This window comes from Cyanistes caeruleus, chromosome 3, assembly GCF_971803275.1.
Source record: "Cyanistes caeruleus chromosome 3, bCyaCae1.hap1.1, whole genome shotgun sequence".
In the NCBI taxonomy this organism is placed as follows: domain Eukaryota; kingdom Metazoa; phylum Chordata; class Aves; order Passeriformes; family Paridae; genus Cyanistes; species Cyanistes caeruleus.
Window position 1 is genome coordinate 26,848,452 of NC_141703.1, and position 21,679 is coordinate 26,870,130.

The following is a 21,679-nucleotide window of genomic DNA, read 5'->3' on the forward strand; positions in this document are numbered from 1 at the left end:
GGGAGTTAAGTACCACAAACTAAGGGCAGAGGATGTCTTCAGAGTTAATGCATACACCAGGCCTGGGAGTCTTAAAGCAAATGGCTTCCAAATTATGTTGTGTGACCCCAAGTAATTATAAATGGGATTGTGAATGAGGAACATCATGCTCATGTTGTTGCTGAGACCCTTCTCTTCCTGATAGCTGCACTGTGCACACATGCTACCAGACATGACTTTTGCTCATACTCTCATATTTGTTCCTGGAAATAGTTCTTGAAAATGCTGGTTTTGGAATTATCAGGGTTGTGTGAAAGAAGCAACAATGCAACATTTTTTTAAGGAAAACACTTGCTTCCAGCTTAATGAGACAAAACATAAAGGATAAAAGAAAAAACCCATATATTTGCTGAAGTCCTTTATAAATTTGATAAGAAAAGTGTTCTGGTGGGTAATGAGAAGAAGACCTACACTATCACCTCACACCATCAATGTTACCTGCAGAAAGCATGAATCTTTGGAGGTCTTGGAGGCTCTTGGAATGGCAACACAAGGAGCACATGGCAAAGCCAAAGTAATTTTTCAAGTAATGCAAGGCTTTGCCTACACTGAGCAAGCAAGGAGTCTTTGTTGCAGAGATTTACAACTTTGCATAGAATAAGAAATCTTGTGCAATCGGGGAAAATTAAGTTTTATGCCCTGCAACTGAAGATTACCTGTGGGGGATCACATACAAATAAATGCACTGTACTCTCTATCTCTGGTAAAGCAGAAATGAAGAATGAAAGCAAATGCCAAGAAAATGTTTTGGTTCAATTGATTGTAAAAGGAGCCAAGGTATATACAATTCAAGCAGATATTAGTACTAAAAGGTTGTGATAAACAGCCTTTGCTCTGTGTGTACTATATTTAGAGACATTTTTTACTACATCGTCTTCTGGCTTCTGCTTCTCAAATACAAGACAGAAAAGGACTGCTGGATGTGGTACAGGGCATTTACAGTAGTGTGACATCCCATGAGGCTATATACAGCTGGCTATAAAGCAGGGTTGCTGGTTGTGGTGGAAGGTTCCTGCATCAGCTCCAGGGTCACTCTGCATGTTTCTCTGGAAGCAGCCAACACAAATAGATGTCAGCTGTCTGTCACAAAACTGCTGTGTCTTTGGAGAGATGCATCCAGTCTTTGGGTTTACTATCTGCCAGTTGGGTGAAAGTATGAGTCAGGACATACTGTGCTGCTGTTTCACCAAACCATCAGATGACTCCCTGGAGGGAGAGTTCTGAGATGTTTCTCTGAAATGGGAGATGAACTATGTGTGTTTGAAATGGGCAAATGTACCAGGATACATTAATTGTTTGTGTGACAGGAAGACTGGTCTTCTTAACTCTGCAAACAGATGAAAAAAGCAATTGTGCTGAGAGAAACATGGCTTGACAGCTCGAGTTTGTGTCTCCTGTGGTTATTACAGAGCAAACTCTACTTTGAATTGCCTGCACATTTAAAGCATCTTCTTCCCACATAGATGTGCTGACGCCTGGTACAGCAGCATGGCTCTTTTTCCTCAGTGGGAGCATTAATTTGCATCCTTTTTTGCTCCATGCAGTGACCAGTTATTTTAAAACGATTTTTACATAACCCTGTCTTACCTTGGAGACCTCTATACTTCTGTTATACTGCTAAAAGGCAGACAATGGATTGGGATGGCATTATGGGGCTTGGGCTGTGGCTATTTCACACTTCATAATAGACACTTCTCAGTTTTTTTGGAACCTTGACCAGTAACTGAAAGCCAGTCTGCAAGATATGAAAATAAGTTTTCTGTGCTATACAATGATGCAATTGGGTTCACAACTCTCCCCCCTCACATTGTGGAAGAAAAATCTGACAAGGGTGAACTGTGATAAATTCCCTAAATTCTGAAATTCTGAAAATTCTTGACTGAAAATGGCAGCACTCAGTGTCACACTCATGGCATGAATCACTGCCCCTCACCTCAAAGAACTATTTATAGACCTCTTTGGAGAATCCAAGATGTTAAAATATGATTGGGGGCAAGGTTGAGTTCAGAGTGAGAGGTCTCTTCACTGACTTGCAACAGCTGCAGTCAAAAGTACATTGAACCCCCTGGCTATCAAAGTAGAAATGTTACTTGTTCTTAATTAAACTTTTTGAGTTTAATTTCTGGTTTAGGGTAAAGGACACATACCCAGTGCAGTGAATACCCAGCTAGTGCCCTTGCCTCTTGTGCACTCATCTGGAGCTGGATCAATGTTCTGGTTTCTGTCCAAGCCTGCACTGCCACAGGTGTCACTGCTAGATAAGAGGTGTGCCATTTCTTCAAGCCCCAATGAGCTTGGAGCAGATCGTTTAGGATGCTCAGGCACATGTGTCACATTACTGCAATAAAGTGTGATGATTGCCAGCATTAGTCATTTTTATGACATCCATATGCAAATGCTGTTTATGCTAGTATGCTACAAGTGGAAGGAATTTGGAAAACCACTGCTCTAGGCCATGCTGTTTGAACTCTGAGATGGCAAAAGGAATGGGCTAGCAAAAAATCTGCACAGTAGGAAATCTTTCTGAAACTGCAGAACACTGGGGGTATTTTTCCTGTCTGTGGAATTACTCAAGCTCAAATATTTTCCTAACACATTCCTTTCTGAAAACAGACTGCCCTGCATTGCACCTGCATTCTGTAGGCAGAGAGACAAGTTGTCCCAAGGAAACTGAAATTCTGCAAACTGTGACCACATCATGTGATGCAGTCACACAGAGACATTTATTCATATTTTTATTATTTTTGCCATTAAATTCTGAAAAGCTCCCACCACACATCAGAATTTCATTGTGAGAAGCATTATGTAAACACAGAACAACAAGACAGCTCTTGGCCCGAAGAAAGCATGATTTAGGATGGAGACAAGAGACAATGTATAGTTATAGACAAAATATATAATGCAAGAGTCTTATCAGCAAGACAAACAGAGGATTTTGCACAACATACATCTTCTCTAGCCATCACAGCCAAGAACAATTTTAGAGAAGAATCCAGAGGAGCAATGCTGATGCAGATGTTTGGAGCATTCATCACAACAGTGAAAAACAGAGCACCATGGAAGAAAATTTGGATTAAAAAAACCTGACAGATTGCCATAGCTGAAATTCAGTAATAAATAAAAGACAATAGGCAGAGAGAGTAATGAGTAAGCAAAGGCTTGCAAGTAAGGGCAAGTTTTATGGGCTCTAGAGAACAGAAAAAGGCTCCAGAGAGAAAGAAAGAAAGGAGTAGCAGCAGATGACCATATAAGACTGTCAATAATGAGGCACATCTGTATTTGCTAAGGATGCAAAAAGGATGTAGCCATAATCAGGGTATGACCTGATAAGAGTTTGATCTTTGCAAAAGCTCAGCAATCAGGTTGGACAAAGACTGGTAGAACTGCCAGCCACATGAATGAGTGAAACCATTCATGAGGATATGATTCTCACTGGTAATGTCTTTATTAGTTGCCATGAAAGTACATTTTCCCTCTTTAACCAGTGGTCAAAGTAACACACTTAACTGTGTACTGCACAGAAAATTCGGGTATGTGCTTAGTGAGAGTTCCTCCATGCAAAAGCAGACCTATATGTCACTGGAATGGTGTGGAGCTGCCCTTGACCTTAAACTCAGCCTCAAGAGTGCTTTTGTGCCTTCAAGGACCACCATATGACAAAACCTTGTGCTTGAGACAGAGCATGACCCTAAGCAGTAACCAGCCAGGGTTAAACAATGATAGCCCTCCAGGTGCTATAAGGCAGAGAAGCTCAGTGCCAATATCAAGAGCTCCCAGATCTCATCTGGCCTGGGACATTTCCAAGAATTCAGTATTAATCATCTCCATAGTTCTTCTTCCACTCCCATAATTCATATATTGAGGGACAGTAAAACCTCGCATCCACCAAATCAATATAACCACACACATCTCTATCCTGAGTGATGCACCTATGGAATTGAAAGGCTTCGGCTGGGAACAGGCAAGTCTAAGCAATAGACTGGAGCAAGGAGGGAAGATGCTGAGGAAATTATTTATCAAAGGTTAAAGTCATAGTCCTTCCTCCTGGGCTAAGAAAAGAAAAAGGATACAAGAGGAAGTTATGACTGTAAATTCCTTACTATGTTGTTGAGACTGAAGCAGATCAGAGAAAGGGGATAAGGGAGATGACCATCAGGGAGTGCTCTCCCTCCTTCTGCATGGTTGTTTTCTTGAGAAACAGAGCTGCCTCTTCACTCAGTGCCATCCCTTTAGCCATGTGGTAAGAGGAAAATATCTCCAGCATGAGTCTATCACTGTCTGAATGCTCTGGCACCTCTCCTGCTTTGTCCCAAGGTTTCCAGAAAAATTCTGTTACAGAAAAATACTATTATAGAAAGCTTTCTCATGAAATTTCCTGTCAATTTGACTCAGTTGTGTGTAAACAGATCGGAAGACTTCAAAGCAAGATTTAGAGCAGGACACTCCCTCCAGCCTCACTTAAGCAAAGACTAATATTATTAACCTGGTTTATGGAGTATCTAGTATACTTTGTCATAAAATTATAACTTAATAAAATAATTAGGTAAGTCAAGGGACAACTAGGAGGTGGAAGAGGTTGCTTGCACAAAGTCCCACATTCCTCTCTTCACCGTTTCGGTATGATGGCTCAGAGCACGGTGCAACGGCAGCAATTGCTGCAGGATAACTGTGGGTGGGAGCTGCTGCCCTCACAGACATGCTTTTCTGCAGTGTGAGATACCACATGGCCTCCTTTCCTATCCTCCCTCCTTCTGCCCTGCATCAGCATGGATGTTCATTACTATGCAGGAAATGGCATGATGAAACAGGTATGACTGGAAACTAACAGCTCCAACTTAAATGAATAGCTTTCAACAGGGCGTCTTCCCTGATTCATCTCAGTACACAGATATATCTGGTGGTCCTGGAACATGGAGGGCAGAAGGAAAGAATTGTCACACATGAGGTAAAAGCAGGACAATCCCTTTGGCAGCACCCTTGCTTTTATCAGATTAAAAGAATGCCAGTATTACATTCAAAAACGATGCAACAGGAGATAAAATAAACAATGGCTGGTCTACTCTGTAAAGGAATAAAGTAAGCAAAACCAATGCAATTGCTTCTACAGGATAGACTAAACACGAAAGGGTCAGCCCTCAGGAGTCCTGTGTGTTCTAGAGAAAATCTGGAAAAGATAGAGATTCCTAAATTAATTCCAACTATCTTCCCCTGTTTCTGATTTTTGTTTTTAATTTGCAGATTCTTCCTCTAGTCTTTTGAATTTGGTTTTTTCAATGTTCAGCTCTAACACCTAACAAAATGTCAGAGGATTTCAGACTTAAACATCTGGTTTTGGCACAGCTAATAACATTTTTAGGCAAAAAACCAACTTCATCTGTTACTTTTATTATTTGAAGCATGCATTCAGCATACACACACACTCCCAGATCTCTTTGTGGCTAGAATAAAAACAGTATGACCATTTCAGCATCTGCGACAATAAGAAGTAAAGAAAGAGGTAAAAACCTGATTCATTGCTACATCCTATCAGGAAACTTGTCATTCTTTAAAAGTTCAAAAGGTCAAGCTCAGAGACGTTTGTGACAATTTACCATGGTAGAATAAGCATAAAATCATGGAATGGTTTGGGTTAGAAAGGACCTTAAAGATCATCTAGTTCCAGCCCTGTCACAGGAGAGCGCTCTAGCCTTCTGATCAACTTTGTAGCCCTTCTCTGGACTTGTTCTGACACATTGACATCTTCCTTATGTTGGGATCCCTAGAGCTGGATACAGCACTGCAGGTGGGGTCTCATGAGAGCAGAGAATCATCTTCCTTGCCCCACTGGCAATGCTGCTTTGGATGAAGCCTAGGATGTGGCTGGATTTCTGGGCTGTGACTGTACACTCCTGAGTAATTTTGAGTTTCTCACCCACCAGCACCTCCAAGATGTTATTTTAACGGCTGCTATCAATCCATTCTCCATGCAATCTGTTCTTGTGCTTGGGATTGCCCTGACCCAGGTGAAGGATCTTGCACTTGGCCTTGTTGAACTTCGTGAGGTTAACATGATCCCACCTCTCAGGCCTGTCCAGGTCTCTCTGGATGCCATCCCTTCCCTCCAGTGTGTTGACCACACCACAGAGCTTGGTGTCATCAGAAAACCTCAAGTGTACTTGATCCTACTTTCCATATCACCAACAAAAGTTTAAAACAGCACTGGTCCCAATACTGACCCCCAAGGAATGCCACTCATCACTGCTCTCCACTTGGACATCAAGATGTTGACTGCCACTCTTTGAATGTGACCACCCAGACCATTCCTTATCCACTGAATGCTTCATCTGTCAAATCCATGTCTCTCCATCATACTTATGCAACATGCTGTCTTCTGAAAACAGAGATCCAAGGGTGCTCTAACAGGCACTCCTTGGCAATTCCTTTTTGGTGTCACTCTCATCAACTGTCCCTCCTGTCCCTCTGGTGGAGACCATCTTATCCACCACTGGCACAGCAAAAGATAACATATGCTTCCACCTCTGCCAGGTCCTTTCACACTCTGAGGTTTAATATTGGACTCACTTTTCTTCATTTTCAGCATCAGTGCTGTGGCAGACACATGGAAACATTTTGCTCTTTGCTCATGGGGCTGTGGCCACTGAAAAAGGGGCAGATAAGGCAGCCCGTTTGCCAGGGTTGTCTGCCCAAACCCTCCTGCCCACCTCCCATGTCTACACTTGGATCTAAGATCCCCACTCAGAGTTTTAAGTCATCAGGAAAGCTCCCCAAGAAGGAAGTTAATTAAGATGTGCAACATGCACTAACAAGGACACTAGGAAACAAGATGAAGAATGCTGGTGTGAGAAATAATGAAATACTCTAGGATTTTAGGTTTAATTAACTGCTAGACAGTGTATCTGTTGACATATAGCTTCTTAATATACATTCATGCATTAGCTCTAGGTGAGACTGAAATATACTTTCTTTTCAAAAGGAAAAAGATCCCAGGAAGTCATCAGTGCTGAAACAATGTTTAGAAGCTGTCAGAGGTGATCAATGGCTGGAAAAGCCGAAAGATCTCTTCAGTAGCTTCTCTAGAGAGCATGGACTATTGATGATATCCTCTAGACTCCACTCAGAGCCCTGGGATAGTGGGTATGCTCAATCGGGAATGCTAATTTCTAGTGCTTGGAAACTGCATTGCTGGAGTTTGTCACCGCAATGGTTGTGTGCAGAGACTCCATCTTCTCAGAGGCTTCTGAGCAGCACTGGCAAATCCAACACATTTGTTGCACAGGCAGAAGTTATCTCGAAGAGCTGTGCTATTTACTTCCTCCTTCTGAGATCATCACTAGTGCTTGTTTTGCAAAACAAGCAACACTGCAACCATAACAGAAGAGCAAAATCTTTGGGGCAGAACCCAAAACTCAGTGTAGAAATAACAGAAATGAGACAGAATTGCACCCAGGACCAGAAAACATATCTTAAAGCACAAGCATGGTTCAGGTGATCTGGAGGTGAGGGGAAGGGCTGATGTGCTGAGAGCACAGGGAAATGGCAGCAGATGTAGGTCAGATCTCAGTCAATTTGCACCAAGCAGATGACAGACTGGATTTTGCAGGGGAAGTGCTGGAAATCCTTCAGTGGATTGTGGCTATAGACCGAAGTCTTGTTATCAGATCAGCTTAGATACCTAGGAACCTAATTTTTGGCATCTAGGAAGCAGCACTTCAAAAATGCCCTGTACAGACACAGAATTGATAGATATAACTTTGAAAGACTCAGGAAATGGGCTTATTTGCAAAGGTTGTGTGCTTAAGCTGGTTGTGCTGGAAACCTTTTTTGCTATAAATTGCTCCAGAGAGTTATTTTTACAAAACACAGTCTAGGAAATTCACATGTTACTCATAATTAGCAGGGGTGGATGGGAAAGATATTTTTGGATATGACAGCTGGCAAGTTTCTGGTTTAACAGGCCCTGAAACAATAAGAGGTGATAACAACTTGGATCTGGTTTTGATGAACAGAAATATTGGTCATAACATATAAATCTGAATAATTTTGAGTTCATTCAAATGAAAGTAGGCAAGAGTAAAATCAAGAGAAGACCTGTAACTAAAACTGTCAGCTCTCAAAAGGCAAATTTTCACAACCTACAGCTGTGTCTAAATTTACATGCTGGCTCTCACCATGGCTCACACAGATCTCATCATTGTCTGGGCTGCAGGATGACTCAAGTATGACAGTACTCCAACCTATCCTTGTATGCAGGCTTCCCCTCTATGGCACCCACCTGAGATGAACTTTCAGTGTAAACATGGTGTTCCCTGACAAAGAAACCAGAAAGCAGCCCTGCTTTGACTTGTCCAGACACAGCCTGAGAGGAGTGAGTAACTCAAAAAAGGTCTACAGAGCTGAGGTGCTCAGCTAGTCCAGGGGAAACCTGACATTTAAGTCAAAAGGTGACAGTGCGGCTCAGTTTTGTATCCTGAAGAGGGAGGAAAGTGTTAGAGAATCTGTATGAACGATCATTTTATGAAGGGTACTAGAAACCAACACAGAACTTAAAAGAAACTAGTAAAATTAAAAAACCTCCAAATTTTCTGCCCAAAGTCATGCTAATTTACATTTTACATAGGAAATTAAATCAAAGAGCACAAGGTTCTTTATTTATAGAAGCAAAAGGGAACATAAGAAATCAAGCTGTTATGCAGAAAAGATGGGCCACAGATTAAAAATAATGTAAATATATAATATATACATAATAGACAAATATATATTTATATATTTATATATTGTAATATGTTGTATACTTAATCTTCTTTTCACCTCTTACAGCTAATATTTTTAGTTTTCCTGACTAACAAAATCTTTATTTGAACTTCCATAAGTTATTTGACTTTGTATGCATGTAAGGTTACTTTAAATCAATGAGTTTTATTCATGGATTGATGTGAAAATAGAGATCCCACTTTCAGCCTACAACACAAATTCTGCACGTTTTAGTTTGAATGTGAAACATGAGAACTGTATTTTGTACTCCATTCACACAGGAATCTGATACCACAAAGTATCTTGGAATATTCTATAGTATTCTCTATAGGATAAAATCAAGTGGGGCCAATTTTTTAGAAGCTATGAAGGTGCAGGAATGAAATTCTTTAAACAAGAATATGTACAAAACTTCAAAATGCATATCAATAAAGTTTTTCAGCAGAAATTGGCTGAACATCTCTTCGAGCTTACGTTATTGTCAGCTTTACAAGGTTCTTATTCCATTTTTATCTGACATACAAAAGGAGAGAGAACAGAAAAAAATCAATTGTGATGTTAATGGGTATAATTCTTAACTCATTAGTGTTACACCTACTTACTACTGGGATTAATTTGCTCCTCTGAGATTTAGTAAGTCAGCTTTTCTAAAATCATCTACATTAGCTCCCATCTACCCACCTTTCAAAAGCTTCCATTTTTATTCACATCAAATGATACTTGCGAGGCTAAAATGAACCATTTTGTCAGTCCTTAAAAACAGAGATTGCACGTTCTTTTTGAAAAAGGCACCAAACAAATGTTACTATTTAATGAACATCTAATTCTGCAGGTTTTTTGGAAGGCTTTCATAAAAGATACTTGGAAAGATTCCAGAGTGTGCTACCACCAAGACCACACAAAAATAAATGATGGGTCAGACATCAAGGTTAAATTAATTATTATGAGAGTCCCATAGGGACCCATCTGTCCTGCAGCTGAAAGGAGAAACCAAACAGACTGGGGAGAGAAAAAACATAGAAAAGAAGTAGACAGGGCAACAATGATTTGTTGAAAATGGTCAAAATAGCTATTAGAACTAGAAATACAGATGCAGACACATCTGAGTTTTCAATAATATAGCTGTGATGACTGCCCCTGAGAACACCAGCATAATGGGAGATGGCTGATGAGAATCTGCATAAAGAGAAAAAAAGGACAAAATCTGCCATCCAGCCTGAAAGTGTAAATCATCTGCATTCATTTGCAAGCTAACTAAAGGCTACCCTCAGCAAAGTTATACAGCTAAGGACCTTCTGCTGCTGGGAAGATGGATCTCCGTGACACTGCTCAACAACCTCAGCTGGGATCCTGGTAAATGTGCTCACATTTCCCTGTGTGGGTTATGCTGGTTTAGGATGACTGCTAGATCCTGTAGTACAGCACAAAACTTAAATGGATGGTCTGCTCTGCAAAGATAATTTTGGAATGAAAAATCATTATTTTCTTTAAGAAGTACATTTGCCTTTGGATTTTGTTTTATTTTCACTTCTGGTTTAACTCTTTTTAAACACTGACTTGCAAGAATTGTTTTCCCTGAGGAGTCTTCTGGACCTATGCTGCAGGGCACTGAAACCATCGGCTCTGCCCATTCTCCTCCTCCCTCTTTCTCCTAGACCTCCTTTCTACTTTTTTCTTTCTTTTTTTGACTGTGAAGAACAGGAGAAGATCCTCATAACTCTGCTTCGCTGCTCTGTAAAAAGAATTTTAAAGCTCCTAATATTACTTAATCACAGCTTTCAGTGCTCGTGCTGCCATAAAACATTATAACAATGGGTTGGCACTTCATCAGTTGTAATTTGCTGGTATTACAGTCACAGTGCCCAATATAATTGCCTTGCTCTACCACTGACTCATAAGGCTTCTTGATCTTGGTCAATCTTCTTTGCTCTGAGGGTTGCAGGCAGAAACTCTGCTCTAACAGCTCAGATTTTTGAATTTCCAGTTCCTGCCCATCTGAGCAGGATGCATCCCTCCAAATACTTGGCAATACCATTGCCCTCAAATTTCACTTCAAGATACTTAAATCTATTAGGACACATTTTATTCTTCATTATTCTTGATTTTACACATAGCAGCAGAACACAACTTTCAAACAGAGATAATAACAGCAGTTATTAAGAATGAAGGAGCTAGCTTGAAATAAAAGAAAAAATTTAAATAAAATAAATTTTTTCAGGGCTTTGAAGGTCCAAAAGTCCTCCTAATAAGAGTATGACTTCAAACCATACAGATAGCTTATTTCAGGACAGAAGCCACATTGAGGATCAATTTCATCATGTTGTGGGTTTTTTTCTGTAGACAAATTAAAACAAATTATCAGCCCAAATGACTTCTACTGAAGATGAGGGACAACAATAAAGTAAGAAGAAACAATAGCCCAAACTCTCCTTGACAGAACATATTGTTTGTGACTCATGTTGTAAAAGTAATCATTGTGAGCTGTGAGTATTTGTTCCTTATCCACTTGTAGCTTCTCTGAAGCTGGGACAGAGATGATACTACAGAGGCAGGAAAAACCCTCTCTGCAGACACGCAAGCATGCTTGCTAAACACTTGTAAGGAATAAAGAATAAGATCCATGCCATGTTACACACATGTGGCTGTAAAGATAACCAAATATAATGCTGAGATAGAGACTTTCTAAAACACTGCAGGGGCAAGGTATATTTCAATGTCTGCTGGCTTTTTGTGCCTCTTTCTGCCACCACGGTCTTGCTCTAAAAGCTGTCTTTCTGGGCTTCCTTTACAGAAATGGTGATCCTGGTGAGGAATTTGCTAACCACCCCTCCTCACCACCCATTGCAAAAGCTTTGTAAGCAACTGCAAAAGTCTTTTGTGCAAGCACCTGTGTGAAGGATATGGCAGCACATTGCCAGGACAAAGTGTTACAACAGGGGGCCACAACAAGGATTATATCCACTGTTTGTAGCCTTGGCATGCTAAACCCTGAGATTCTCAAAGTGACCGGCTTGTTTTCTAATGCTCTGGCTTGCACAGCAAGGGTAAGAGCTCTTGTCTGGGCCGTGGGAGCAACTGGGGACATCAGAGGCTGCCAAGCTGGAATTCACTCTATCCGGAGTGCAGGGCTTAGGATGCCATGTGAAATCCCACACACTTCAGCCAATCAACTGACACAAGTGGAAGGCTACTGTGAGAATTAAACTTTGCTTATTCTACACATTTTGCCAAGATTTTGAAAACCACTTAATGGACTTGGACAGACTTGAGGAGTGTTTTTACATTCAAGTACTACTTGTTTAATGGATTTATTTTATAAATATCAGCACTGAGATTTTCAAAACTTCTTTGGGACTTGACCTGCTGATTCCTTTTAATTTTTAATGCAAAATAACATCTGAAGCTGACAACAGTAACATAATTGTATAACTTGAATACTTGCATAAGCTCATATTCGGAACAAAGCCTTCATCCACTATGTGGATGAAATAGGTGGCCTGGAGGATCACTTCCCTTTGGTTTTACAAAACACTGCACAAATATGGCCATGGCACCCAAGTATCTCATTTGAATAGGCCTTTCGAGTATCCAGATTTCAAATTTAAACAGATAAAATACACGTGTGTGTATACACATGAGGGTATACAATTGTATACACTGTATATATACATACATATATATATACACATATAATATATACATATATACATACATATAATGTTTGTGTGTCTGGTATGAATGTATATGCATGCAGACGTTCCTACATGTGTTCTTGGCCCCTGGTGCTGGCTGCCTGCCTGTTTGCATCTCTTCAGAATCTGCAAGCATCAGTGTTCTGACTCTGCACAACTCCTGCTCCTCCATGGCCACCCAGGATGTGCTAGTGCTTGGAGAACTTCAGCAAGACATTGCACATGTTCCCTACAGGCTGTTCTGAGGTTATGAGCCCTTCACCCTTCAAGAGCAGCAATTATGGAGAACAGATACCTAGGAGCGGGAGATGCTGCACAGTGCATAGGCAATGCCAGCCTACAGATGAAACTAGAGCTGGGGAAAGGTGGTGAGGTGCAATGGTGGCTGGCCGTGCAGAAATCCCCAGTTCACTTCTTCTCCAGAAAAATTCAGGACAGTAACATTGCACTTTCCCAGGATGAGAAAAAGAAGGGGAAAAGGATGAAATCTGGGAGAAACCCAGCTTTCTCATTTAATCACAACAAACTTAACATGTCTTAAACATTCAGGATAGAAGAAAACTAGTCATTAACTTATGCAAGGCAGCTGGTTTCCCAATAACAGTTCCTACACATTCTGGTTTTAATATTATTGTTCTTGTCAACTGTGGGAATGCAATGTATATTAATGATGGTTTATTCCAAATTGGTCATTGTCGGAGTTAATAATTAGGTAGTCAGGCACTAATTATCTCTATTTTGTCTCCAATCACTAACTAAGAAATCTGGAGAAGTAATTTCAGAGGCAGGCACCAGAGCCACACACAGTACAGCAGGCTCTGCTGTGGGCACTAGAGATTCTTCACTACAGAGAGGCACCAGACAATGTCTGCAAGCAGAGTCAGGGTGATACTGCTCTGAGTACTGGGTGCAGAGTGGCAGCAGCTCAGAAAAATATACATGCATGTGGTGCCCATCTGGTCTTTGCACCCCTAGTTGACCCATGAGGGAGGAAAGCTCCTCAAAGACACCACCTGGCACCTGGACAACAGAGCTGCACCGGCAGGGCAACCACTGCTGGCTGCAGCCCTGGTCCCAGGTATCTGGCTGGAAGGGTATCACCAGCAGGAGGACAGGCAGCAGTGGGAACAGGTGGAACCACAGGCCTGCACAAAGAGAAGTCTCAGCCTTTACTCTGAAGTAAGAATCCTGTGAAAATTACAACAGGAAAGAGCTCAGGTTAAAGATGGGTCTGGCACACATGGAATGAGAGCCCTTGGGCACATGGGTGGAGGTGCCTGAGCCCCTGCTGAGGCAGAGGACATCCTCAGCACCCTTCTGAAGGTCTGTGCATTCAGACCACGGCTGAACCTGCACTGCTGCTCTCCACCAGCCCAGAACTCACATCTCTCCTCAAATGTGTACAAGGTATCCCAACTGCAGTCATCCTGCCCTATTTTCCCTGTGCACTGTGGAGATTACACCAAAGGAGAAGCCTTTAGAAGGAGTTCATGGAACATATTTTGCTGACCGCTTTAAATTGAATTGCGTGTACCCCATAGTGCCCTAGCAAACAGCAACCAAAAATTCCCTTTTCAGTAATTCTGTTTTAGTTTATCCTTCTCATATATTTGAGGTTATCCTGCCCTTGTAGGCACAAAACTCCCACAAGATTTCAAGACCAGCATCCACCACCATGTGTTTTAAACTTACCTCAACATAGAGGATAGGGAAAATGCCAATCTTGTCACCCAGCATTCCTTCTGCCCAGTTGTCATCCACTCTCCTGATGACTGTCAAAATTTCATCCTAAAATCAGAGATACATACAAAATACATAATCAGATATTTTCAGTAGAAAGATCCAATTTTTAGTTACCCACATGATAGCTTAGAGAGTGAGTACACAGAGGAGGTCATAAGCCAGGTAAAAGTGTTTCCTGAATCCTGGGCTAGCAGCATCCCTGGCCCAGCATCTTATCCCAGGCATCCCACTTAAAGTGCACTGAAGTACACTGCAGACCAGTGCAGCTCATGCTGGCTGTCAGTGTCTCCAAGGGTCTGGGCACAGCAGGTGAAAACAGAAAACTCCTGGCTTCATTATGGTTAAAGAAGAATGTCTGACCCAAGAGGTCACCTGTAAATCATAGGTGAAAACTCCTCAGCATGAAGTTGCCCCCATGCACCCAAGGGTCTGTTGTGATCCTTATCTGCTCTGGAACACAATTCAAAGGGAAGCACCAGTACAGCACAGGTAGTCCTGGAAACACAATGAGGACTAGTATAAGGTGCTCAGCAACAAGCCTACACTTCTGACACTCTGAATGTCAGTTTTTCTTTAAAATAAAATTATAAGGTAAAATTGCAAAGCAGATAAAAAGCCAAAGATAACACAGCAAAAAAACCAAATTGCATTCACCTGTTGGATCACCTTCAGTTTAAATAAAAGTTAAATTCCTAAAACCAATGGCATTTTAATATTATATTTAATCTAGGGAACCTTCTAAGAATTTTAGCAGATTATGAACTTCTTTGTGATTATAAAACAAGAGATAAAACAAAGTACAAACCAAATAATTCAATCCCAGAATGTACAAGTCATTAGGAAAACTCAAATGACTAGAACAAAACCCTGACTTTTCCCAGTTTGAACTACTCAGTTTGTCAATGGATTTCTGCTACCATCCCTATCTTCTGGGGTCATCATACTAAACCCAGGCATAAACCAGCACCGTTTTCTACAACAGCTGTGGAAGGCAGCCCTCTCAATGGGGCTCTGCCTGTATGCTCAGATCTCCTACTAGAAAAGGAAGGAGTAGGCCGAGAGAAGCTGGGAAGTCAGCTTTGTTCCCTCATGGCATCCAATATTCCTCTGCTCCTGTGCAAAAATTTACAAAAAAAAAAAGAAAAAAAAATAAAATCTCTTCCTCCAGAAAGCTTCGACAGAGTTCCCTGCCGATCTCACTTTTTTCCACTACTCTGTGAAAATAAGAGCTACATATGGTCTACCACGCTCCTTGTAACAAGATACTGATGTCAAATGGCCAGACAAGGACAGCTGGTTTTTTTTGCAGATACTTCTCACATAGAAAAAAACCCCACAAATTCCTGATCCAGGATGTTCAGACTATGGACTTGCATTGATAAAAAAATGACCAGAACAAGGATGTGATGTGATGTACTTTGTAGTTTTTGAACATGTGCATTTTGAACACGTGCACTCTGAAATAGTTTAAATGTTTCCTTTGAATTATTCATCTGAATGATCCATTAGGGGAAAGCTCATAGAAATGGCTACAAACTGAGTCCTTCAGCTATTTATTACAGCTGGAAGGATGCAAAAAGAATTTGTGCATTTAATTTCCTGAAGAAACAGATAGCATTCCCTTCCAAAGCCCTGTCTGCACAGACCATTTTTGATCTGTTTAAAGAACTGACAGTAATGCATCTCTGCAAAGCTTCCACATGTTCTTACAAAAGACCGATCAGCATAAATTTAGAATCTAGGTAAAGGGTGTAAACGAGAAAAAGAAACCATTGCATCACTTCAGGGACCTGCTATGAGTGTTCCTACTTTTTATATTTGCTCAGCTGTTTCCCTAAAAGAGTTTTTTAAAAACACAAAATGTGATGAAGTCTACTCTGCATGCCCATATATAATCTTACATGTGTGTAAGTGCATACATTTGGGTATGAATAGAATCATGGATTGTTCCGGTTACAAAGGATCTCTTCAGGTTACAAAGGATCATTGAGTCCAACCATTAACCCAGTGCTGCATAAAAATGTATATATATTTGCATCTATTTGCACATGTAAGAAACTGTAGAATCCCAGAAGCTTTCTACCAGATTTTGCTAGAGGCACTGTGCAATCCCATCCCTGGAGCAGGCTGTACAGACACCTGGCAGGAAAGATTTATCCTGTGTTGACTTTGCTCAGGGATGGGGTGGGGAATGGCTGACCTTTGAAGATCCCTTTCAGCTTTACCTCCCATGGATGTATGAAATCTGGAAGCATTTTCACACACTGAACACACTGGTTCAGCCAAGTCTGGCTGTTGAATATGATCATATATGAGAAATGCATCCTGAGATATGCTGACATTCAAAATGAGCATCTTTGTGGGAGAGCAAAGTGCAAAATCTTGAGAATTCCATTAGATAATTAGTTTTAAGAAGGGTGTTGAAAATCTCCAGAATTACAGCAAATCCCAAAAAATCTTTTGTATTTTTTTTTATTTCTAGAAAGTTTCTTTGAATTTGCAGCCAACGACATCATTCTATACAGTGACCTGGTGAAAACTTCAGCATGAACTATTTTAGAACCTTATATTAGTTGGATAGCTGTGCTACTTATAAATTCCTAGAAAGGTTCCCAAAAGGATCATGAATAGCAAAACGCCACAGATCTCTTGGCATACCACTTCAGCTTTCTGAACTTCACTATTTCACATTGACTAAATTGATTTCCAGGCAGCATAAAGGAATCCAAGCCTCAAATCTTATTTCAAAAGCCAATGGTATCCACTGTAGTTTGGACAAAGATATGTCGTGCTCCTTTTATGCTTGTTGCTAGAGCCTTTAATTATTTGCTCTCTCCTTCTTGCTCGAGTTTCCCTCTATTCATCAGGGCTGGATCAGCCTTGTGACAGGCATGTGGGACCTGCAGTTACAGTTTATAATCATTATCAGAAAAGAAGTCAAAGATAAATCACTTAAAAAGCAATCTGATTGACAGAGAAATGAATCCTTTTGCTGAGAAAACAGCACAAAATTGTGTCCAATAACAGTCATGATTCACAGCCTGATTTTATTCTAGTCATTAATGGCCATTAATGAAGCAATACAGAGCAGCTGTGCCTGCTATTCTACAGAGATAACTACTCCATCTAGAGCACTGGGGAGATCTCAGCGGTGGCAGGATGGCACCACGTGGCACTCGGTGAGGCCAGTGACAGCGCTTGCCAGCTGGCACGAGAATCCCTGTCACCAGCTATTGCTGGGATGGTCCCTCTGTGAACAGCATATCCTGCTGGAACTGAATGCTAAGGGGCTGCTCCAGAGCCAGGAACAAGTATGGGATGTGATGGTTCTAAGATTGGCATGGCTCTTATGAGATACCACTGCGGGCTGGGAACGGAAGTGTTGGAAAATGACGGAAACAGTTGATGTTATTAAGAATGTGATGAGCAATGAAGCATGGTGAACAGCTGATGCTACTATGACAGGTTTGAGACTCATCCACCAGCGTTGCTCAGCCTTCTGATGGCCATGTGAAGGCCATGCATGTAAAGGGTGGTTGAACACCAAAACAAACGTGTGGGCTGAAACTGGATTCAGTGTAAGGCTGGAGCAACTACATGGACAGTCATGGAACTACTTCAGATTTGCACTGCTACACCTGAGAGCAGAATCCTTCTGTACATGGTTTGTACCAGTGTCCACAGCCCAGAGGAGGACAGATTATTTTTTAAAACAGAGACAGCAGGATGCCATGTCCATACTGTGGTACCACGTTCGGAGAGATTAGAAAGCTGAGCCAATAAGTATATCCCAAGAGCATGCAATTAGGCTCTGCAGGCCACAGCATGATCACAACTGCACTAGGGAACATCAGGAGTAAACCTTCTGAAACTACTGGCATTAAATTGGTGCAAAGTTGACACAAGGCTGGAATCATTTGTTACACAGGAAAAATAATTGCCTGGCTTGGCTAACCACTGCCAAACAGTGAGAGAAAACATATTAAGTAGGAAATCTAGGCTGTTCTATCATCTTACAGACAGGGCAGAGGAGAGAACAGAGGTGAGGTCCTATGCCTGTATGTATGGCTTCTCTGGGAAGAGAACTTGAGGGAGAAGTCCAAATGGTGTAAAATAATGACATGTGGGAGCTTTTTTTTTTGCACTGGATACTCATGACAGTTATTTGTCTGCTGCTCCTGATTTTATTCTTACACATAAAAATTTTTAAATTTACATCTTTGGCCTTTTATTTGGAGAGTGTTTTATCTACAGGAGATGAAAATAGGCAAATGGCAGAAGCACCCTGCAGCACTCCTCATGAAGATCTGTGTAAAGTAGACTTCATTTCCTTGCAACACACCTCTGGAACAATAGAACATTTTCATTTTGAAAACTGTAGCAAAACATATTAGTAAGAGGAAACACCAAATATCCTTCCTTTGTTTTCTTTTACTGTACCAGTAGATATTCTGAGTGCATAGCAACAAGGGGGATGGGAAAAAGCAAAGTCCAGCAAAAGAACAACAAAACAACATGATACAGAAGATCCCTATGTTTGTGTTTCCTTCTTGTAGCTTCTCTTTAGAGGAAAACTCTTCTTTATTACATGTTTATAAGTAAAATCCAGTCACAAGTGTCTGGTAGCTTTGAATGAGTTGTAGTACACAAATAGGTTATATTAGTTGTATAACTGTTATGCCAATGTAACCCCTCCACCAGAGGAAGGAACTAGTGCAAATGAAACTGAGATATGGTCCAGCATCTTCAGATACAAACTGAGACATTCAAGTGATGCATGTTGCTCAAAGTGACAAATCACATCTACAGCACTGCAGTGCTCAGGACTCTGTGCAAAGGAACTGACTGCATCAGCAGATGATCTATAATCTGGGCTAAACAGGAACCTTCATCAGCACAGGTGACAGCTAAAATTAGCATTGAGAAAATTGATGAAAACATGATGGTGAAGTCCCAAGATGAAAAATAGATTATTCACTGTCAGGGAGAACAATAGGCAGGACATAAAAACTGTTACAAGGTAACAGTGTGTGTAGTGGAAGGAGCTAAAGAAGAAAACAGCAGCAGAAAAGAAACCAAACCCCCCTGGGGAAAACACAGTCATCAGGGATAAAAGGATGCCAGCAGTAACACGAGGGGTGAAAACAAGGAGAACTGAGAGATTGAGAGTAGAGCTATACAGCAGGAAGAAATGCTCCATGTGAGAATGACATTGGACAGCCGAGAAAATGAGAACTACCACTATACAAAGGCAGTTATTGTAAAGGAGGTTTTCTAATATATGGCACCAAATATATCAAATACAAAAGTGTCTAGGAAAGAACCTGCTCTAACAAAAAAGACCACAACTGCCTGGCATACCTATTAAATTTCTTAAGACTTTAAGAGAAAGCAAGGAATACTTTAAGCAGACAAGAAAGATTGCATCTCAGAGAAGTCACCAGTGTACCTCTGGGCAGGCAGTGAGAAAAACAACACACCAGAAAATATATATTTACTGATAAGGTCTCAGAGGTAACTTCTGGCTAACTTTCTGTTAGTGCATGGCTGTTACTTCTCACTAAGCAGCCCACTTTCTCACAGAGATTCACAGCTCCAGGGAGGCTGGCTAGTAGCAGGGTTTGCAGTGTTTGCAATCAAACACTTCACTTGCTATGGAACAAAAGTGCTTACAAATCCTTTGTTAAATAAATATGAGAAAGTATACAGTCTAGGAAATTGCATTCTGCTGAGGAGCACTGCATGAGTGAAAAAGATGTTACATTCGGTGAGAAAATTATATGCTGCAAATAATTCATTCAGCTATAATAAGTAGCTTCAAAAGAGGAGGTCAGTAAAATCCTGGTGAAGGATATTTTTACCATCTATTTCATATTCATTTTCAGCATAACTGTTATTACTTTATGTGATACTATAACAGCCGCAGACAGCTGAAATAAAACAGAAAATGACAATGAACAGGTTCTTCATGGCATTCACTGCCATAAATTACCAATAGGGGATATGATTTATTTTACAGTGGGTTTCTTGATATCCATGAAACCCATCTAAGGTCAACACAAATTGCTAGGGAGGGGAGTGGGAGGCAAAAAGCAGGTGGGGAGGTGGCAGTGAAAGGGAAAACGTGACATTTTAAACCCAAAGGAAATTACAATATCTCCGTTTTCTCTCATTCCAATGGGAATTTATTAAACATTTTGGTTTAAAAAAACTGAAAGAATGTTTTTTAAATGTTTGCTTTTTACTGTTTTTACATTCTTAAAATAGGAAATACTATTATGATGATAGTGTATTTCAACTGCTAATTGGTATATGGTATGATGCAATATACATTTTGAAGCTGAATGTAATTTTAAAACACTGGAACATCTGATCCAATAAGGAACATTAAAAGACACACTTCCAGTAGATTTTTTTTTTTCTGAAATTTGAGTTATTTTTGGGGAACATTTCAATGCAGATGAGATGCATGCTCTTTAGAGGGAAAAAAATGTTCTCAGAAAGTGTAGCCAGTTCTACTTGTTGAGCTTCCCTGGCTTTATACCAGCCTTGCTATTCATGGCAAAGGCTATCTCACAGAGTGCAGGGTAGGTCAGGGAGGCCAGGAAGACCAGGAAGGTGTCCCACCTACCTCAGCACCCCTGTGCTCCTGAGCCAGCTGCCAGCACCACATGTGCCCCATCACTCCCTACCAAAGCAGATTTCTGAAGGATTTTTAAAAATCTATTCCCCTACCTTGGTGAAGGTCAGGCAATCCTTGTCTTGATCTTTATCCTTTATTTCAAAGTCATAAAGTGCTTTGCCCTGAGGTGGAGCTTGTGGGAGGGGCTTGATGCACTGGATGTAGCTGGCGGGGAAGAAGCCGTGGTTCCCATTGAGCTCCCCGTGGTACCAATTCTCGTCCACCTTGCGCCGCAGGATGATGATGTCCCCCTTGTTAAACCTGAGGTCACCAGGCTCTTTTCCCTCATATGTGTAAAGGGCTTTGCCATAGGGAAGCTGAGAAACACTCTGGGGAAACAAAACAAACACCTTTAAGCAATCTCCAGCCAGCACCAATATCTTTCTAAGAGTCATTATTTAGCTAGAAGCAAAGTGATCAGCCATGATCATTTACCAAATTACCCCAATGACTGCAGCAGACTGCCCCATAATGCTGTACTCTGGATCTCAGGAAAACTAGGATGTATATGATGGTAAGCCTGAGAAGGTAGGTGTGTTAGATCAGAAAAGACACTGTCCATCTCGTGTAGCTCAGCTGAAAACTGCAGTACCTCTTACCCCACCAAGCAGCATCCCTTAATTTGAAAAATATGCAATGTAAGCAGAACTATGTGTTTAAACAACTAAACTTGGACATGTCTAAAGGTAAAATATTAGACACTTTGACCTTCAGGGTTGCTTTGGTTTCTGAAGCTCAGAAGAGAAACAAAACAATACAAGCTTGATGATTC

General features: G+C 40.9%; 1 protein-coding gene across 3 annotated transcripts in view; it reads right to left on the reverse strand.

The window, feature by feature from the left end:
• The window catches only part of SH3RF3 (SH3 domain containing ring finger 3), a 275,756-nt gene that overhangs the window by 102,278 nt on the left and 151,799 nt on the right, over window positions 1-21,679 (reverse strand). For all 3 annotated transcript variants that reach the window (XM_086880293.1, XM_086880294.1, XM_086880291.1), the window contains exons 2-3: window positions 20,961-21,236; window positions 14,175-14,270 (exon numbers count right to left, since the gene is read on the reverse strand). In XM_086880293.1, the coding sequence (XP_086736419.1) occupies window positions 14,175-14,270; window positions 20,961-21,236 (372 nt within the window). The remainder of the gene's footprint in view (window positions 1-14,174; window positions 14,271-20,960; window positions 21,237-21,679) is intronic.